The sequence below is a fragment of the Bos javanicus genome, chromosome 13 (assembly GCF_032452875.1).
Source record: "Bos javanicus breed banteng chromosome 13, ARS-OSU_banteng_1.0, whole genome shotgun sequence".
Lineage (NCBI taxonomy): Eukaryota > Metazoa > Chordata > Mammalia > Artiodactyla > Bovidae > Bos > Bos javanicus.
Window position 1 is genome coordinate 43,257,201 of NC_083880.1, and position 15,900 is coordinate 43,273,100.

General features: G+C 42.0%; 2 protein-coding genes across 3 annotated transcripts in view; both read left to right on the top strand.

The window, feature by feature from the left end:
• The window catches only part of ASB13 (ankyrin repeat and SOCS box containing 13), a 300,312-nt gene that overhangs the window by 172,501 nt on the left and 111,911 nt on the right, over positions 1-15,900 (top strand). The gene's annotated exons all lie outside the window — the stretch shown is intronic.
• Positions 822-15,629, top strand: TUBAL3 (tubulin alpha like 3). Of its 2 annotated transcripts, XM_061436470.1 has the most exons (4): positions 822-1,272; positions 7,247-7,490; positions 8,197-8,345; positions 10,246-15,629. In XM_061436470.1, the coding sequence occupies exons 1-4, from the start codon at positions 1,270-1,272 to the stop codon at positions 11,188-11,190; spliced, it is 1,341 nt and encodes a 446-aa protein (XP_061292454.1). In that variant the 5' UTR covers positions 822-1,269; the 3' UTR covers positions 11,191-15,629. The 2 variants fall into 2 exon arrangements, with proteins under 2 accessions (XP_061292454.1, XP_061292453.1); XM_061436469.1 differs by having other exon boundaries at positions 822-7,490.

Here is a 15,900-nt window from a genome sequence, read left to right on the forward strand (position 1 = left end):
GTTGAAATTTTCTGAAGTTAGAATCTGTCCTTAGCTCTTTGATGGTGTAAAAGGAAACAGTCCTTTGGGATTTGTGATCATCAGTTCCCACAGTGAGAGGTAATCCAGGATGTCGACTGGGATTCTCAGTGGGGAGGGGTTTCTTATCAGTAATCAGAATACTGTCATTTTAGGCAGAGCCTCCCTTTCCTATTTTTAGACACTTGGTAACCTACTATTTTGTTCAGTTACTCACAAGTGTTTATTGAATTCCTGCTATAAGATGCCCCCGCTACACACTAGGGAAGTGATGAATAGGAGACAAATTTTACTAGGTACTGCAGAAACAGAGCAGAGGATAGTGGATTAGTATGAGGGCTGGGTACTCAAAGATGTGAAAAGTCTGGTGAACCATCTTGATCCTACAAGAGATCAACTTTCTTTTGCTAAATCCCGTTCCCAAATGGAATGTCTTACTCTGCCTAGGACAGTGCTGAATACATGACAAACATTCCCTGAATCCTCTTTCTCTCATTATTTTTCTTGTAATAATCAGACTAGATTTCCCTCCCAGAGAAGATCTTCCTGTTACCTTAATTGGACCTAAATGTCACCTAAAGTCCTTTAATCATGGATTTACAACAATAAATTTACAAATACTATTTAGGGGGATTTCCTTCTAGATTATTTCCAGAATCTTCAGCTGTATGCAATTACATCGATCACTGTGTAGGTTGATATTACATATATTCAGCAACTAGTATACTAATATAAATTAATGTATAAATTAATCATTCTAAAACCAACACATTGTAAAGCAATTACCTTCAATTAAAAATTCAAAAACAGGATTCAAAGAGGCAGTAACAGATACAAATGTGATGAATTAGAAAGTAAAGTTAAGGAGTGAAGAGGAAAAAAAAATCAAACAGTGTTTTTGTAAAACTACTTACCAAGTGAAACATTCATCGGTTGTCATACATTCTTAATATGAGAGGAGGATTTTTTTTTTTAAAAGACATTTGTTATTTTCAACCTAGGTATATGTTAGAAGCAGATTTGGATAAAGTTTAGCAAATTCATCAGTGGTTGTGCACAGATTTTATCCCAGCAGACTCAGGCAGGCCTGTCACACCTCCTTTGATCCCAGAAAAGTGAAAAACTGAAAAGAGGCTGTGCTGCTTTAAGTGTGCAGCCCTCAGGTGGGGTCATTTCCTGCCCTGTGATAAAGCTTACCTGGGCTGGTGCCTCCTGTCATTACCACGGGCAGTGGGGCACCTTCAGATCAGCATGGTAAGTGCTGCTGTCAATAGTTATAGCAAACTTTACTCATCCTGTGTCTTTATATCCTATCATACTATATCATACTATATCCTCGCAGCTTTTCCCCACCAAACAATTCTTCATAGATTCTTCCTACAAGAGACAAAATATTTAAAGAGACATTTGTTTCTTTCAATATCTGTGTTTGGATCAGATTTAAATCTACTCTGACTTTCACCTGTTCATCTATAATTCTGCTATTTTTGGGAAAAGCTTCATTGATTTGCCTTCAGTGGAAGCACTGAGCCAAGATCTTCTTTCTTTAGTTTTTACATTTGCTTTAGAGTGAGTGTGCTGATCTTTCAGTAGGAATCAGTAGCTTCGTTTTTAGTTACGCTTTCAAAGTTTCTGGGGACTTTAGACCTAGGTTGCTCTTGCTAAGCTCACAAATGCGTGGCCAGGTGAAGTACAGGGACCTCTGTCTTATTCTCTCTTGAGTGTAGTTCTTTGTGGACAATAATTAATACACACTTAACAATAATTCTGTTTGGAGACCACCTTTTAAGATCCACTTTCCTTTCATTCTCTCTTTCTTTAGTTGACATATAGTTGCTTACAATATTATATAAATTACAGGTATATAGTATAGTGATTCATAATTTTCAAAGGTCATACTCCATGTATAATTGCTGTGGCATATTGGCTGTATTCCCTGTGTTGTGTACTATATCCTCGCAGCTTATTCTTTGTACATAATAGCTTGTACTTCTTAATCTCCACCCCTGTCTTGAACCTCCATCCATCCCTCTCCCCACTGGTAATCAGTAGTTTGTTCTCTTTGTGAGTCTGTTTCTGTTATTATATTCATTTGCTTATTTTTTTTTAGATTCCATATATAAGTGATAACATGTAATCTTTGTCTGACTTTATAATACACTTCAGGTCCATCTAGTTTACTGCAAATTGCAAACATTTGTTCTTTTTAATAGCTGAGTAATATTCCACTGTATCATACCGCTTCTTCTTTGCCCAGTCATCTTCAACGGATATTTAGTTTGCTTTCATTTTTTGGCTATTGTTAATAGCGGTGCTATGAACACTGAGGTGCGTGTGTCTTTTCAGTGTTTTTGTTTTTTTGGAATACAAGGAGTCAAATTGCGGATTAAGTGGTAGTTCTATTTTTAGTTTTACACAGTGGCTGGACCAATTTACGTTCCCACCAACAGTGTAATCTCTTATGTTCCAGTCACAGTAAATTTTAGTATCTTAGAATTTTTTAATTCTTCAATGGAAGCAAGCATTCAAACTGCTTTTTGCTTTTTTTTTTCATCTTTTATCATCTCTCCCTGTTGGACACTCTCTCCAAATTTAAGGATGTTTGTTTTATATTGTTTTGATCTGAAAAATTTTGCCTTTCTACATGAGGAGTGCTTGCTGCATTGGAAACCCACTGTGTTTTTACTGTATCAATTTTGATATTCTGGGTGTGACCCTGCAAGATATTTCCACTGTGGAAAAATGGGTGAGCGATCCATGAATCTACAATTCATATTTATCTCAAAATAAAAAGTAATTAGAAAATTGTGCTGTCCCAATAATTCCAGTAAGCTTTAAAGCTGCATTTATTAGTGCTTGGACATCACTACTGATATTCTGTGGGCATTTTTTTTTTGTTTGTTTGTTTAAATAGTGTGATCATTTTAACAGATAGTTTGGAAAGGAGGAAGAGGCTAAGAGAAGAATAAGGTCAAGATAGCCTTCTGTCCCTAGGGACATAGTTATGAGATAAACTCGGCTGCTTCTGCAACCAGTATGGGCAAGATTTGTCCTTCTTGGGCCAAGTATTCTTGCTAAGTTCAAAAGGCTCAGTCTCACTCCGATGTCTGCATCACACAGGGGAATAGTCCCCATGAAGAGCAGTGATTTTTTTCCATGTTGGTGTTTACTTTTACTGTGAATAATTAAGACAAGTGCCCTGTGGACTGGTGGACTGGGTAAAAAACAGCCAGGGGAGGAGGTTGTGAGAGAAGTCCACATGTAAGTGGTTTTAATGATGTAGAAACAACAAACCTCCACCCCACCCCCACTGCTTTCAAGTTTGTACCTGAATCTTGACATGTAGGTAAGTTTTGATCTGATTACAGTAGCTGATGTACTGAGATCATCTTGAGTTCTTCCTGAGGGGAGAGGAGAAAGCTGTGCTTTGCAGATGGGGTGTGAGGAGGCTGTTGATGGAATGTGCTGTTTAGGCTTTCCTGTGCCAGAAAGAGATTGGAAAAATTGGTTGATACTAAGTGAAGTTCACTGCTTTTATTGTGAGAGACATGGTGGCACAGAAAAACGACAAGAGGGAAGTTCTACTCGATTTGTGCACTTGAATTCCTGATAAAGCACTGTTAGGCCACATGACTCAGAGAGGCAAAGTACAGGGTTTGTGCAGCTAAGCAGGAACAGAGTCCAGGTCAGATGATGGGGGTGTGACCAGCCAGAGAAACTACCCCCAACCTCCAGCTAGTGTCTTTTTGTGGTCCAGTCTCAGTCACTTTGGATAGTGACAGCAGCCATGAAATTAAAAGATTCTTGCTCCTTGGAAGGAGAGCTATGACAAACCCAGACAGCATATTAAAAAGCAAAGACATCACTTTGCTGGCAAAGGTTTGTAGAGTCAAAACTATGGTTGTTCCAGTAGTCGTGTACGGATGTGAGAGTTGGACCATACAGAAGGCTGAGCACCGAAGAATTGATGCTTTTGAACTGTGGTGCTGGAGAAGACTCTTGAGAGTCCCCTGAACTGCAAAGAGATCAAACCAGTCAATCGTAAAGGAAATCAGTCCTGAATATTCATTGGATGGACTGATGCTGATGCTCCAATACTTTGGCCACCTGATGTGATGAGTCGACTCATTAGAAAAGACGCCCATGCTGGCAAAAATTGAAGGCAGGAGGAGAAGGGGATGGCAGAGGATGAGATGGTTGGATAGCATCACTGACTTAATGGACATGAATCTGAGCAAATTCTGGGAGATAGTGGCATCTGGGAAGCCTGGCATGCTGCAGCCGATGGAGTCACAAAGAGTTGGACTGAACAATAACTCAGACCTTGGCAAAGTGCAGCCATGGACAGACAGATGAGGGCAGAGTTGCCTATTAGTGGATCAGACAGACAGCCTGAAGGGTCCTGATATTGCAGCAAATAGACCTCTTACCCTTCTGCACAGACTTGTTCCATGACAATTGGCAATCGGAACACAATGTTACTAAAGCCAGCAATTGCTGTTCTTTTAGATTTTTAGGATTTAACTTTTTCTCCTCTTAGGTGAGTAGATACTTAAATTACCACAAAAAGTTGTTTGCCTTAAAAAAAAAAAAAAAAAAAGAAGTGAATGGTGATTTAAAAGTGGGAGAGGAAGGGGAGGCCAATGGAAATGAAAATAGGTACGTTTAAAGAGGATAAAAAATTCTCCCTAGATATAACTAGAGTTAATGTTTTTATGCATTTTTAAGACTTTTTTCTATGCTTATTTTTATTTTACTTCATTTATTTATTTTTATTGAAGTATATATATGTATATACTCTTTCATATTCTTTTCTATTATGGTTTATTACAGGCTCAGATAGTAAAGAATCTGCCTGCAGTGCAGGAAACCTGGGTTCAATCACTGGGTTGGGAAGATCCCCTGGAGGAGGGCATGGCAACCCACTCTAGTATTCTTGCCAGGAGAATCCCCATGGACAGAGGAGCCTGGTGGGCTATAGTCCATGGGATTGCAAAGAGTTGGACATGACTGAGTGACTTAAGCACAGAACATTGAATATAGTTCCTTGTGCCATACAATAGGACCTTGTTGTTTACCTATTTTATATATGAGTAAGTGAAGTCGCTCAGTCGTGTCCGACGGTAGCCTACCACGCTCCTCTGTCCATGGGACTTTCCAGGCAATAGTACTGGAGTGGATTGCCATTTCCTTCTCCAGTGGATCTTCCCGACCCAGGGATTGAACCTGGGTCTCCTGCATTGTAGACAGACGCTTTACCGTCTAAGCCACCAGGGAAGTCTTATTTTATATATAGTAGTGTGTGTATTTTAATCCCAAACTGCTAATTTATCCCTCCCCACTTTCCCTTTGGTAACCGTAGGTTTGTTTTGTATGTCTGTGATCTGTTTCCATTTTGTAAATAAGTTCATTTTTATCATATTTTAGATTTCACATATAAGTGATATCATATGATATTTGTCTTTCTCTGTCTGACTTACTTCAGTTCATATGATCATCTCCAGGTCCATCCATGTTGTTCCACATGGCATAATTTCATTCTTTTTTTATGCTGAGTAAGGCAATCGGAGAAGACAATGGCACCCCACTCCAGTACTCTTGCCTGGAAAATCCCATGGACAGAGGAGCCTGGTGGGCTGCAGTCCATGGGGTCGCTAAGAGTTGGACATGACTGAGCGACTTCACTTTCACTCTCCACTTTCATGCATTGGAGGAGGAATGGCAACCCACTCCAGTATTCTTGCCTGGAGAATCCCAGGGACGGGGGAGCCTGGTGGGCTGCCGTCTACAGGGTCGCACAGAGTTGGACATGACTGAAGCGACTTAGCAGCAGCAGCAGCAGCAAGAAGACAATGGCACCCCACTCCAGTACTCTTGCCTGGAAAATCCCATGGACGGAGGAGCCTGGTGGGCTGCAGTTCATGGGGGTTGCGAAGAGTCGGACATGGCTGAGCGACTTCACGTTCACTTTTCACTATCATGCATTGGAGAAGGAAATGGCAACCCTGGAGTCAGTGTTCTTGCCTGGAGAATCCCAGGGATGGCGGAGCCTGGTGGGCTGCCGTCTATGGGGTCGCTCAGAGTCGGACACGACTGAAGCGACTTAGCAGCAGCAGCAGCAAGCTCATTTTTAAATGTATCTGACATCATACTTTATATAAATTACATAACATATGCTTTTCATTCAACATTTTAACATAAGCATTTCCTATGTCATACAGGTTTTTTTGGGGGGGTAAATATAAAAGTTTGCATAACATACCATTGTACTATTTTCCTTTAAATGCCACCAAAAAGTGAATGGTTAACTATGTTGGTTCTTGGTTTTTACCCTTGCAAATAATGGTGCCGTGAATGCCACTCTGCCTAAATCTTTCCATTTTGGATTCTTTCTTTTGTAATTCATTCGCTTATGTCATTTGCCCATTTTTCTAATAGATATCTCAAGTATTTTAAAAATGATGTATATAAAATTGCCTTATACATAGCTCTTATATATGAAGGGTTATACATAAATCCTTTTTATATACATCAACATTTTTGCCTATTATGATATGGAGTTTTTGTATTTTGGGGTTGTTAAATCTCTAGCCTGTTTCCTTGGTGAAATTTGCTCTACTTTTAAGCTTAGCACATCCTTTTTTATTTAGAGCACATAAGAAAAGTGAAATCTCAAGATATGAAATGATAACATCTTTAATTTACTGCAGTGGGTTTTAATATGTATCAGGCTGTACATCAATTTTGGTTTTATTCCTTTCTAATAACAAATTTTTTTCTGGGTGAGTAAGCTTGATTTTATTCATATATAGTATGTCTTAACTCCTTCTTAGCTCATCATACAATAGGTGCTTAATTTATGTTCCTTGAACTAGAGTCCTTGATTCCCTTGTTCCTTTTCTTTTTTTTTTTTTTGGCTGCATCACACAGCATATAGGATCTTAGTTCTCTAACCAGGGATAGAACCCATGACCCCTGCAATGGAAGTGTGGAGTCTTAACCTCTGGATAGCAAGGGAAGTCCAGTTCAATCATTCCTGAAGCTTACCCGTACCCTGGTTTTTGGTTTCCATGACACAGCTTTCATTAGCCTTATCATCAAGTTCTCTTGCTGGCATAGGCTAGCCTGGTTTCTGTCAGTCATGAGCAGACATGCTGAGTGATGTAGTTCATGTTGTCACGTTAGGAAGATGCACACAGTTGTAACTTCTTACTATGGCTCATTTCAGAGGGAGTGCCTGTCTATCCACATTGGCCAAGCCGGTGTCCAGATTGGGGGTGCTTGCTGGGAGCTCTATTGCCTGGAACACGGAATCCAGCCAGATGGTGTTGTTCTCGATGGTGGTCAGGATCTGCTGGCACCTGCTAAAACAGAGCCCACTCGTGCATCTTTTGATTCCTTCTTTTGTGAGACCAGAGCTGGGAAGTATGTGCCCAGAGCACTCTTCATGGACCTGGAGCCTACTGTCGTAGGTAATGTACGTTCCCATGTGCTTAACTGGGTCCACAACCCAAACAAACAAGTACAGAGACTGGCATGACTAGCTGTGGGCCTGGGAACTCCAAGAACTGTCCACAGTCACCAGGAGCTGGAAGAGAGGCAGGGGGCAGTTTCTCCAGCAGAACCTCCAGAAGAAGCCAACCCCACCAATGCCTGGACATTGAACTTCTGGCCTCCTGAACTATGAGACCATAAGACTCCCTTGGTTTTGTTTGTAAATTAATTTATTTTATTTTTGGCTGTGCTGGGTCTTTGTTGCTGTGCTCAGGCTTTCTCTCATTGCGGTGAGTGGGGGCTACTCTCTAGCTGTGGTGCATGGGCTCAGTTGCTCTGTGACATGTGGAATCCTCCTGGACCAGGGATGGAACCTGTATCTCCTGCATTGGCAGGAGGATTCTTATCCACTGCACCACCAGGGAAGCCCAACCTCCCCCATTTTAAGCCACCAAGATTGTTGTAATTTGTTAGGGCAGCCCCGATAAACTAATAAAGGGTGGGATGATGGAAAAAGGTGCTTTCCATTTACGTGGGAATAATTACACCTTTTCCTAGACTGAAAAAGCCAATTGGGCAGTTTAAATTCATTTCTTTCTATGATATTAGTGGAGAGAAAGGGGGCTGCGCACAAATTAGGGGTGGGATGGTGTGGGTTGCACTGACCTCCTTTCCTGTCTGCAGACGGGGTGCGTGCAGGCAGCTACCGCTCACTCTTCCACTCTGAGCAGCTCGTCAGTGGAAAAGAAGACGCTGCGAACAACTACGCCCGAGGGCGCTACTCTGTGGGGCCGGAGATCCTCGACTTGGTGCTGGAGAGGATCCGCAAGCTGGCAAGTGGCTCCCTTCTCCTTCCGGGGCCATTCAGAGTGCCCGGGGTCCCTGGGGGCCCACCTAGCCAGCACCAGCACTTTCTCCCTCCCCTCCATCACCCAGCTTCTACCGTGAAGCCTCCCGGACATGAGCATGCTCAGAGCTGGGTTGGTCCTGATGCTGGCACTGCCAACCTTCCTTACTAGAGAGGGGAGAAGCCTCACACTTACCCCACGGGCCTGGTCAACTCCTTTGTTTCTTTTTCCTTTTCCCATGCATGAAGAAATGTTTTATTTTATCCCCCCCTGCTTTATTGAGATATAATTGACATATGGAGTAGAGTGTGTTAGTTGCTCAGTCGTGTCTGACTCTTTGCAACCCCATGGACTGTAGCCCACCAGGCTCTTCTGTCCATGGAATTCTCCAGGCAAGAACACTGGAGTGAGTTGCCATTCCCTTCTCTGGGGGATCTTCCCAACCCAGGGATTGAACCCAGGTCTCCCACACTGCAGGCAGATTCTTCACCATCCGAGCCACCAGGGAAACACTGTGTAAATTTAAGGTGTACAACAAGATGATTTAATTCCTATTATCAAATATACATATATATTATCAAATGATCACCACCATCAGGATACTTAAGACATCCATCCCTCACATAATTACCTTTTTTGTGTGTGGTGACAGCATTTAAGATCTATTCTCGCTTCCCTCGCAGTTTAGTGTAACCACTGGACTTCACCTTCCAATGCAGGGGATGGGGTTTGATCCCTTCTCAGGGAGCTAAGATCTCACATGCCTCTCAGGCAAAAAAGCCCAAAACATAAAATGGAAGTAATATTGTAACAAATTCAATAAAGACTTTAAAATGGTTCACGTTAAAAAAAACCTTTAAAAAAAAAAAGATCTCTTCTCTTAGTAGCGTTCAAGTGTACTATACAGTGCTGTTAACTACAGTCACTATGCTGTACGTTAAACCCCCAGAACTTATTAATCTTATAACTGGAAGTTTATGCCCTCTGACCACCAGCATCTCCCCTTTCTCCTTCATGCCCCCCCACCCCACCCCACCCCAGCAACTACTATTCTACTCTTTGTTTCTATGAGTTTGGCCTTTTTCGATTCCACATGTCAGTGAGATGATTCAATATTTGTCTTTCTCTGTCTGACTTATTTCACCTTGCTTAATCGCCCCTGAGGTCCATCCACGTTGTCGCAAACGGCAGGATTTCCTTCTTTTAAACGACTAGCCACCGTCTACTCTTGCTTCTGCCGACTCATGACTTGTCTGGTTACCAGAGACTTCCCTCTAAAACTTGTCATTTTCCAATAGTGACCATGAGTTGTAAAGTTAACAGGAGGCACGTCCTCCCTGGAGATCAGTTCCTCTATTTACTGACAGTGAATTCTTCTTTAAAATCCTGTCTGGAGAATCCTCTGTCTAGTAAATATTTTGGTGTTTGGCATCATCATTAGGGAATATGGTGCTTTTTTCACATCAGCACAGTAGATTGGGTACAAAAATGACAGATATTTCATCTACTGAGGGGTGGTGGTGGGGAACTATATTGCTTCAATATTTTGCTTGTCATTTTCTTCATTATTGATAAACACCTTTAGCTCACATATATATTTATATACTCATATACATATACTTTAGCTCATATACATGTACATTCATAGAGGGTAGCAAAAGACAGTTGAATGTTTATGCCCAGCTTATAGCAAAACTCTAAAGGATTTCCCCCACTCCGGAAGTAACCGCTCAAGTATGTTTCAAAGTAAACATGTTTGTGATGGTGATAACAATGGTAAACCAGAACTTTCTGTTTTTGGGTACTGGCTGTGTCCCACAGTTACCACTGCTTCTAGGTTTATTTGGCTGAATTCTCATTTCTTATTTATGAATACTTTCCCCAGGCGGAACACTGCAGTGGGCTTCAGGGGTTTCTCATCTTCCGAAGCTTTGGAGGAGGCACTGGGTCGGGATTTACGTCTCTCTTGTTGGAGCAGCTCTCCGTAGAATACAGTGGGAAGACTAAATTGGACTTCTCCGTCTACCCAGCCCCTAGGATCTCAACCGCTGTAGTGGAGCCTTACAACTCCATCCTCACCACCCACCCCACCATAGAGCACGTGGACTGTACCTTCCTGGTGGACAACGAGGCCATCTACAACATCTGTCATGGCAAACTTGACCTTGAACGTCCCTCTTATGCCAGCATCAACAGGCTGATCAGCCAGGCAGCATCTTCCATCACTGCCTCCCTCCGGTTTGAAGGCATCCTGAATGTGGACCTGATCGAATTCCAGACCAACCTGGTGCCTTACCCGCGGATACACTTCCCAGTGACCAGCTTCGCCCCCATCCTGTCTGCCGACAGCACCCACCACAAGGAGCCCTCTGTGTCAGACATCACAGCTGCATGCTTTGAGCCCTCCCACCAGCTAGTCAGGTGTGACCCTCGCCTGGGGAAGTACGTGGCCTGTTGCCTGCTCTACAGAGGGGATGTGGTCCCCAAGGAGGTGAACGCGGCGATTGCGGCCACAAAGTTGAGGAACTCTATTCAGTTTGTAGACTGGTGTCCGACTGGATTCAAGGTGGGCATCAATGATCGACCCCCCCGAGAGGTGCCAGGAGGGGACCTGGCCGAGGTCCAGCGGGCAGTCTGTATGCTGAGCAACAGCACGGCGGTTGCAGAGGCCTGGGCCCGTCTGGGCCACAAGTTTGATCTCATGTTCGCTAAGAGGGCGTTTCTGCACTGGTATATCAGGGAGGGCATGGAGGAAGGTGAGTTTGCAGAGGCCAGGGAGGACTTGGCGGTCCTAGAGAAGGATTACGAGGAAATGGGGAGAAGTCTCTGATGCAGATCTGACCGGTGACAATGAACGCTGAGTTGAAGTGTCACGCTTTATGTTTCAAGGCTAGAGTTCCCTCGATGAGAAGAAAAAGGAAACTAAGTCAAGAAAGACCTCAAGTTCCATGTTCAGTCAAATGGGGGTCAACATTAACAGTAAGGCCAGACTTCCCTGGTAGTCCAGTGGTTAAGAATCCGCCAGCCAATGCAGGGGACATGGGCTTGATTCCAGATCTGGGAAGATCCCACATGTCGTGGAAAATAAATAATTAAACAAATAAAATACCAACAATGTACCACTTTGCCTGTTTTCAGCTCACACTGTTGTTGCCACAGAGGAGAATGACTGCAGTTTGGTAGAAATGATGTGTATAAACACATACTTTTCACCGTGTTCTCACCCACTCCAATCAAGCTAGACAGCTTGCCCCTGCCCACGTTTTTCTCTCTCTTGACTGCTTCTCTCTCTCTGCTTCTCTCTCTCCTCTCTCATTCTTTCTTCTCACTACTTTCTCTTTTCTTTCCTTCTATGACTGTGGGGTATAATTCCAACTTTGGACCCAGTTCAGGTGTCACCTATTGCATATAGCCTCTTTGGAATTCACTTACTTTCACCCAGAATACCGGGAGAGTGAAGGTACACTGTGAAGTTCCTCACTATATTGAAAATACTCACTGATAAAATATATTTTTTCATGTAAATATCTTACGTAGTAATTTGAACTTTTATTAGGCTGGTTCCAAATTGGGAAAGGATTACATCAAGGCTGTGTATTGTCACCCTGCTTATTTAACTTATATGCAGAGTACACCATGATAAATGCTGGACAGGATGAAGCACAAGCTGGAATCAAGATTTCCTGGAGAAATATCAATATCCTCAGATACGCAGATGACACCACCCTTATGGCAGAAAGTGAAGAAGAACTAAAGAGCCTCTTGATGAAAGTGAAAGAGGAGAGTGAAAAAGTTGGCTTAAAACTCAACATTCAGAAAACTAAGATCATGGCATCCAGTCCCATCACTTCATGGCAAATAGGTGGGGAAACAGTGGAAACAGTGAGAGACTTTATTTTCTTGGGCTCCAAAATCATAGCAGATGGTGACTGCAGCCATGAAATTAAAAGATGCTTGCTCCATGGAAGAAAAGCTATGACCAACCTAGATAGCATATTAAAAAGCAGAGACATTACTTTGCCAACAAAGGCCCATCTGGTCAAGGCTATGGTTTTTTCAGTAGTCATGCATCGATGTGAGAGTTGGACTATAAAGAAAGCTGAGCACCAAAGAATTGGTGCTTTTGAACTGTGGTGTTGGAGAAAACTCTTGAGAGTCCCTTGGACTGCAAGGAGATCATACCAGTCAATCGTAAAGGAAATCAGTCCTGAATATTCATTGGAAAAACTGATGCTGAAGCTGAAGCTCCAGTACTTTGGCCACCTGATGTGGAGAACTAACTCATTTGAAAAGACCCTGATGCTGGGAAAGATTGAAGGCAGGAGGAGAAGGGGATGACAGAGGATAAGATGGTTGGATGGCATCACCGACTCAATGGACGTGAGTCTGAGCAAGCTCCGGGAGTTGGTGATGGACAAGGAGGCCTGGTGTGCTGTAGTCCATGGGGTTGCAGAGTCAGACAGGACCGAGAGACTGGACTGAACTGGAGGCTTTTACAAAGTATTTTGTTTACCTGTGCTATTTCTCTATTTAGACACTAGAGGGCGCTAGTGAAATGCTTAAATAATTGCTCAATTTATAGGGAAGCAGGCATACTGCAGTACAGGGGGTCGCAAAGGGTCTGCACCACTGAGCGACTGAACTGAACAGAAGGGCATTTGTATCTCTATATGTAAGTGTACGCATGTGTGAAAAGACATTTAGAAAACTCAGAAAAGACCTTTTAGAAGTTTCCTTTTATTTTTTTAAAATTAGTAATCTAAAATTAAGATTAAAATCCTAATAATTTCTTAAATTTTAAGTTCAGCTTGTAAATCTTATTTCTAAGTTTAGCAAAATTTAAATCATCATTTTAAATATGTATGAATTTTTGGTCCCCTTTGCAATCTTAGATAAATGCTTAAATACTTTACGTTATATTCATTTTAATTTATTTTATTTTAAGAATTTTAATTATGTGACAAACCTTCCCAAGAGCTCTAGTTCTTTTAGAATCAAATAAACTAAACTATAAATGTGGTGACTGGTATTCTTATGTTCTCAAAACTGTCTATAAATTAATAAGATTTTTATTTAAGATCACATGCGTAAATCCTTTACTCAAAATATGTATTTAAAATTGGAATTATAAGGCTGACTGTAATTCTATTAGGCCAAATAGTCTCAAATATTATACACATTGCACTTTAAATGCTAAATATGCACGGATTCCTATGTCATAAGAACTTTAATGATCCGTATTCAATTCACTCATTCACCAGTTATTTTCTGAACACCTGTCATGTGTTCCTAATTATTCTGACCACTGAGGATAAACAGCGAACCAAAAAAAATAAAAATAAAAATTCTTGCCCTTATGGTTTATATGACAGTGAAGTTGGGGGTCTATTTCCTGAGTATGTAAAGATGCTCACTCCCTAAGAAAACACCATGTCTGGGACTTCCATGGCCATCCAGTTAAGACTGTATGCTTCCATTTCAAGGGGTGCAGTTTCGATCCCTGGTCAGGGAACTAAGATCCCACGTGTCTCGAGGCATGGCCAAGAAAACAAAAGAGAAACACACTGTGTCATCCCATAGGCTTGGGTTATCTTCCCAAGATACCTTTTTTGTCTTTTGCCTTCTCAGCTTGCTGCAGCTCCTAAGTGATGATGGCCAGGCTGTGACAGGGTCTTTGTGGCTCTAATGGATGTGCTGAACCCTAGCAACTGTCTGTAATAGGGACTTCATTAATTAAAGGATGATGTGGGATCTTTGTGTTGTATGCCTGGAACTAGTGAAATCGTGTATGTCGATTACACCTCAATAAAAATAAATGTTAAAAAGAACGAAGTGTCCCATAGTGCACTTAGATTTGAGTCACATGTTTAGTTTTTCAAGTCTGATTCCATCTGTAATTTTTACAGAGGTAGCTAGCTACACCATTTGATTAGATTTTGTGTTTCTTCAGCTCTATCTATCAATGTGTTTTAGTTTAATATTACATACCTTGGAGCACATGTACCTCCCATTTCTTGGAATTATATTGAATTCTGGGTATCACTTGGCTTTTGCTGATTATTTTGTTATAGCTTCCAAAATTATTCTGCTATCAGGAAGCAGGAACCATTTTTGGTTTTTAGTATTTGTTTTTGGGGTTTCTTGTTGGGTAGACCATTTAGAGATCCTGTCTTCCAGGCACTGGTCTCTTTGGGAAGGTTCACTTGGCATTTGAACCTTGTTTTAAGTAAAAGTTGCTCAGTCATGTCTGACTCTTTGTGATCCCATGAACTGTAGCCCCCCAGGCTCCTCTGTTCATGGGATTCTCCAAGCAAGAATGGAATTCCAGTACTGGAATGGGTTGCCATGCCCTTCTCCAGGGGATCTTCCCGACCCAGGGATCAAACTTGGGTCTCCTACATTGTAGGCAGATTCTTTTACTGTCTGAGCCACCAGGGAAGCCCCTCGAACCCTTTTTTATTTTAAAAAGAGAGCTTAAAACAGTTTTTTTCAAGGGAACTCAATCCAGCACAGTTCTCCTCTACTCCTCTGCCCCCATCAATGATTTTACAAAGTGAAATCAAGAGAATCTTGGTTTTACGAAGTGAACTCATGGGTGGGAGAAGGCAGTGGTAGTAGTCTGGATGTGGCAGTCTCCTCCACTTGCTTATTTTTTAGAAGTTTTTTTTTTTTTTTTGATGTGAACCATCTTTGAAGTCTTTATTGGATCTGTTACAATATTGCTTCTATTTTATATTTCAGGGTTTTTTTGGCTGCAAGGTGTGTGATTCTGGCATTTGCAATGATCTGTGTCTTCTTTTTTAATTTTTAATCACCCTCTTGATTGGAGCTTTTGTGATGCAGGAACCATGATTTAAAATAAAGCAAAATATGAGAACCAATGTTATAGTACAGAGAACTCTACTCAGTGGACTGTGATGACCTAAAAGGGAAGGAAATCCAAGGAAGAGGGGATATATGTACATACATAGCTGATTCACTTTGCTGTGCAGCAGAAAATGACACAACATTGTAAAGCAACTATACTCCGGTACAAAAAAAAGCGAAACAAAACTTTGTAAAGCCACTTATCTAAGTCTACTAGAGGCTGCTGTCTTCAAGGCTTTGTTCACCTAGCCAAAGGCCCTAAGAGGAGATAGCTGTGAACTTGGGAGTGCTTGCAGGTACCAGCCCCAACTTGGAAGTTCTTCTAGTGTTTTTGGTTGTTCAGGGAAATGTCATACCTGCTTGAGTTTTCTTTAACCAAGCTAATTCCCACCCCCCCCCCCACCCCCACCCCCCACCCCCCCGCCAATTTCCTGTCCTTTGCATCTTTGGTGTGAGCAGAATGCCGCACGCACTGTTAGAACAAAATAAATGTTAAATATACTTGTGAGAACTCCGTGACGTCTCGTTCCTAAAGAGGGTTCCTGGCACACCAACGCTGAGGGAAGTTAAAGGATTTGCTCAGAGACACAGAAGAGGAGGAACCCGGACTCACATAGGTATTTCTGCTGTGTCATGAGGGTTTTTTCCCCCCACCCAGGATGGAAAAAACAGC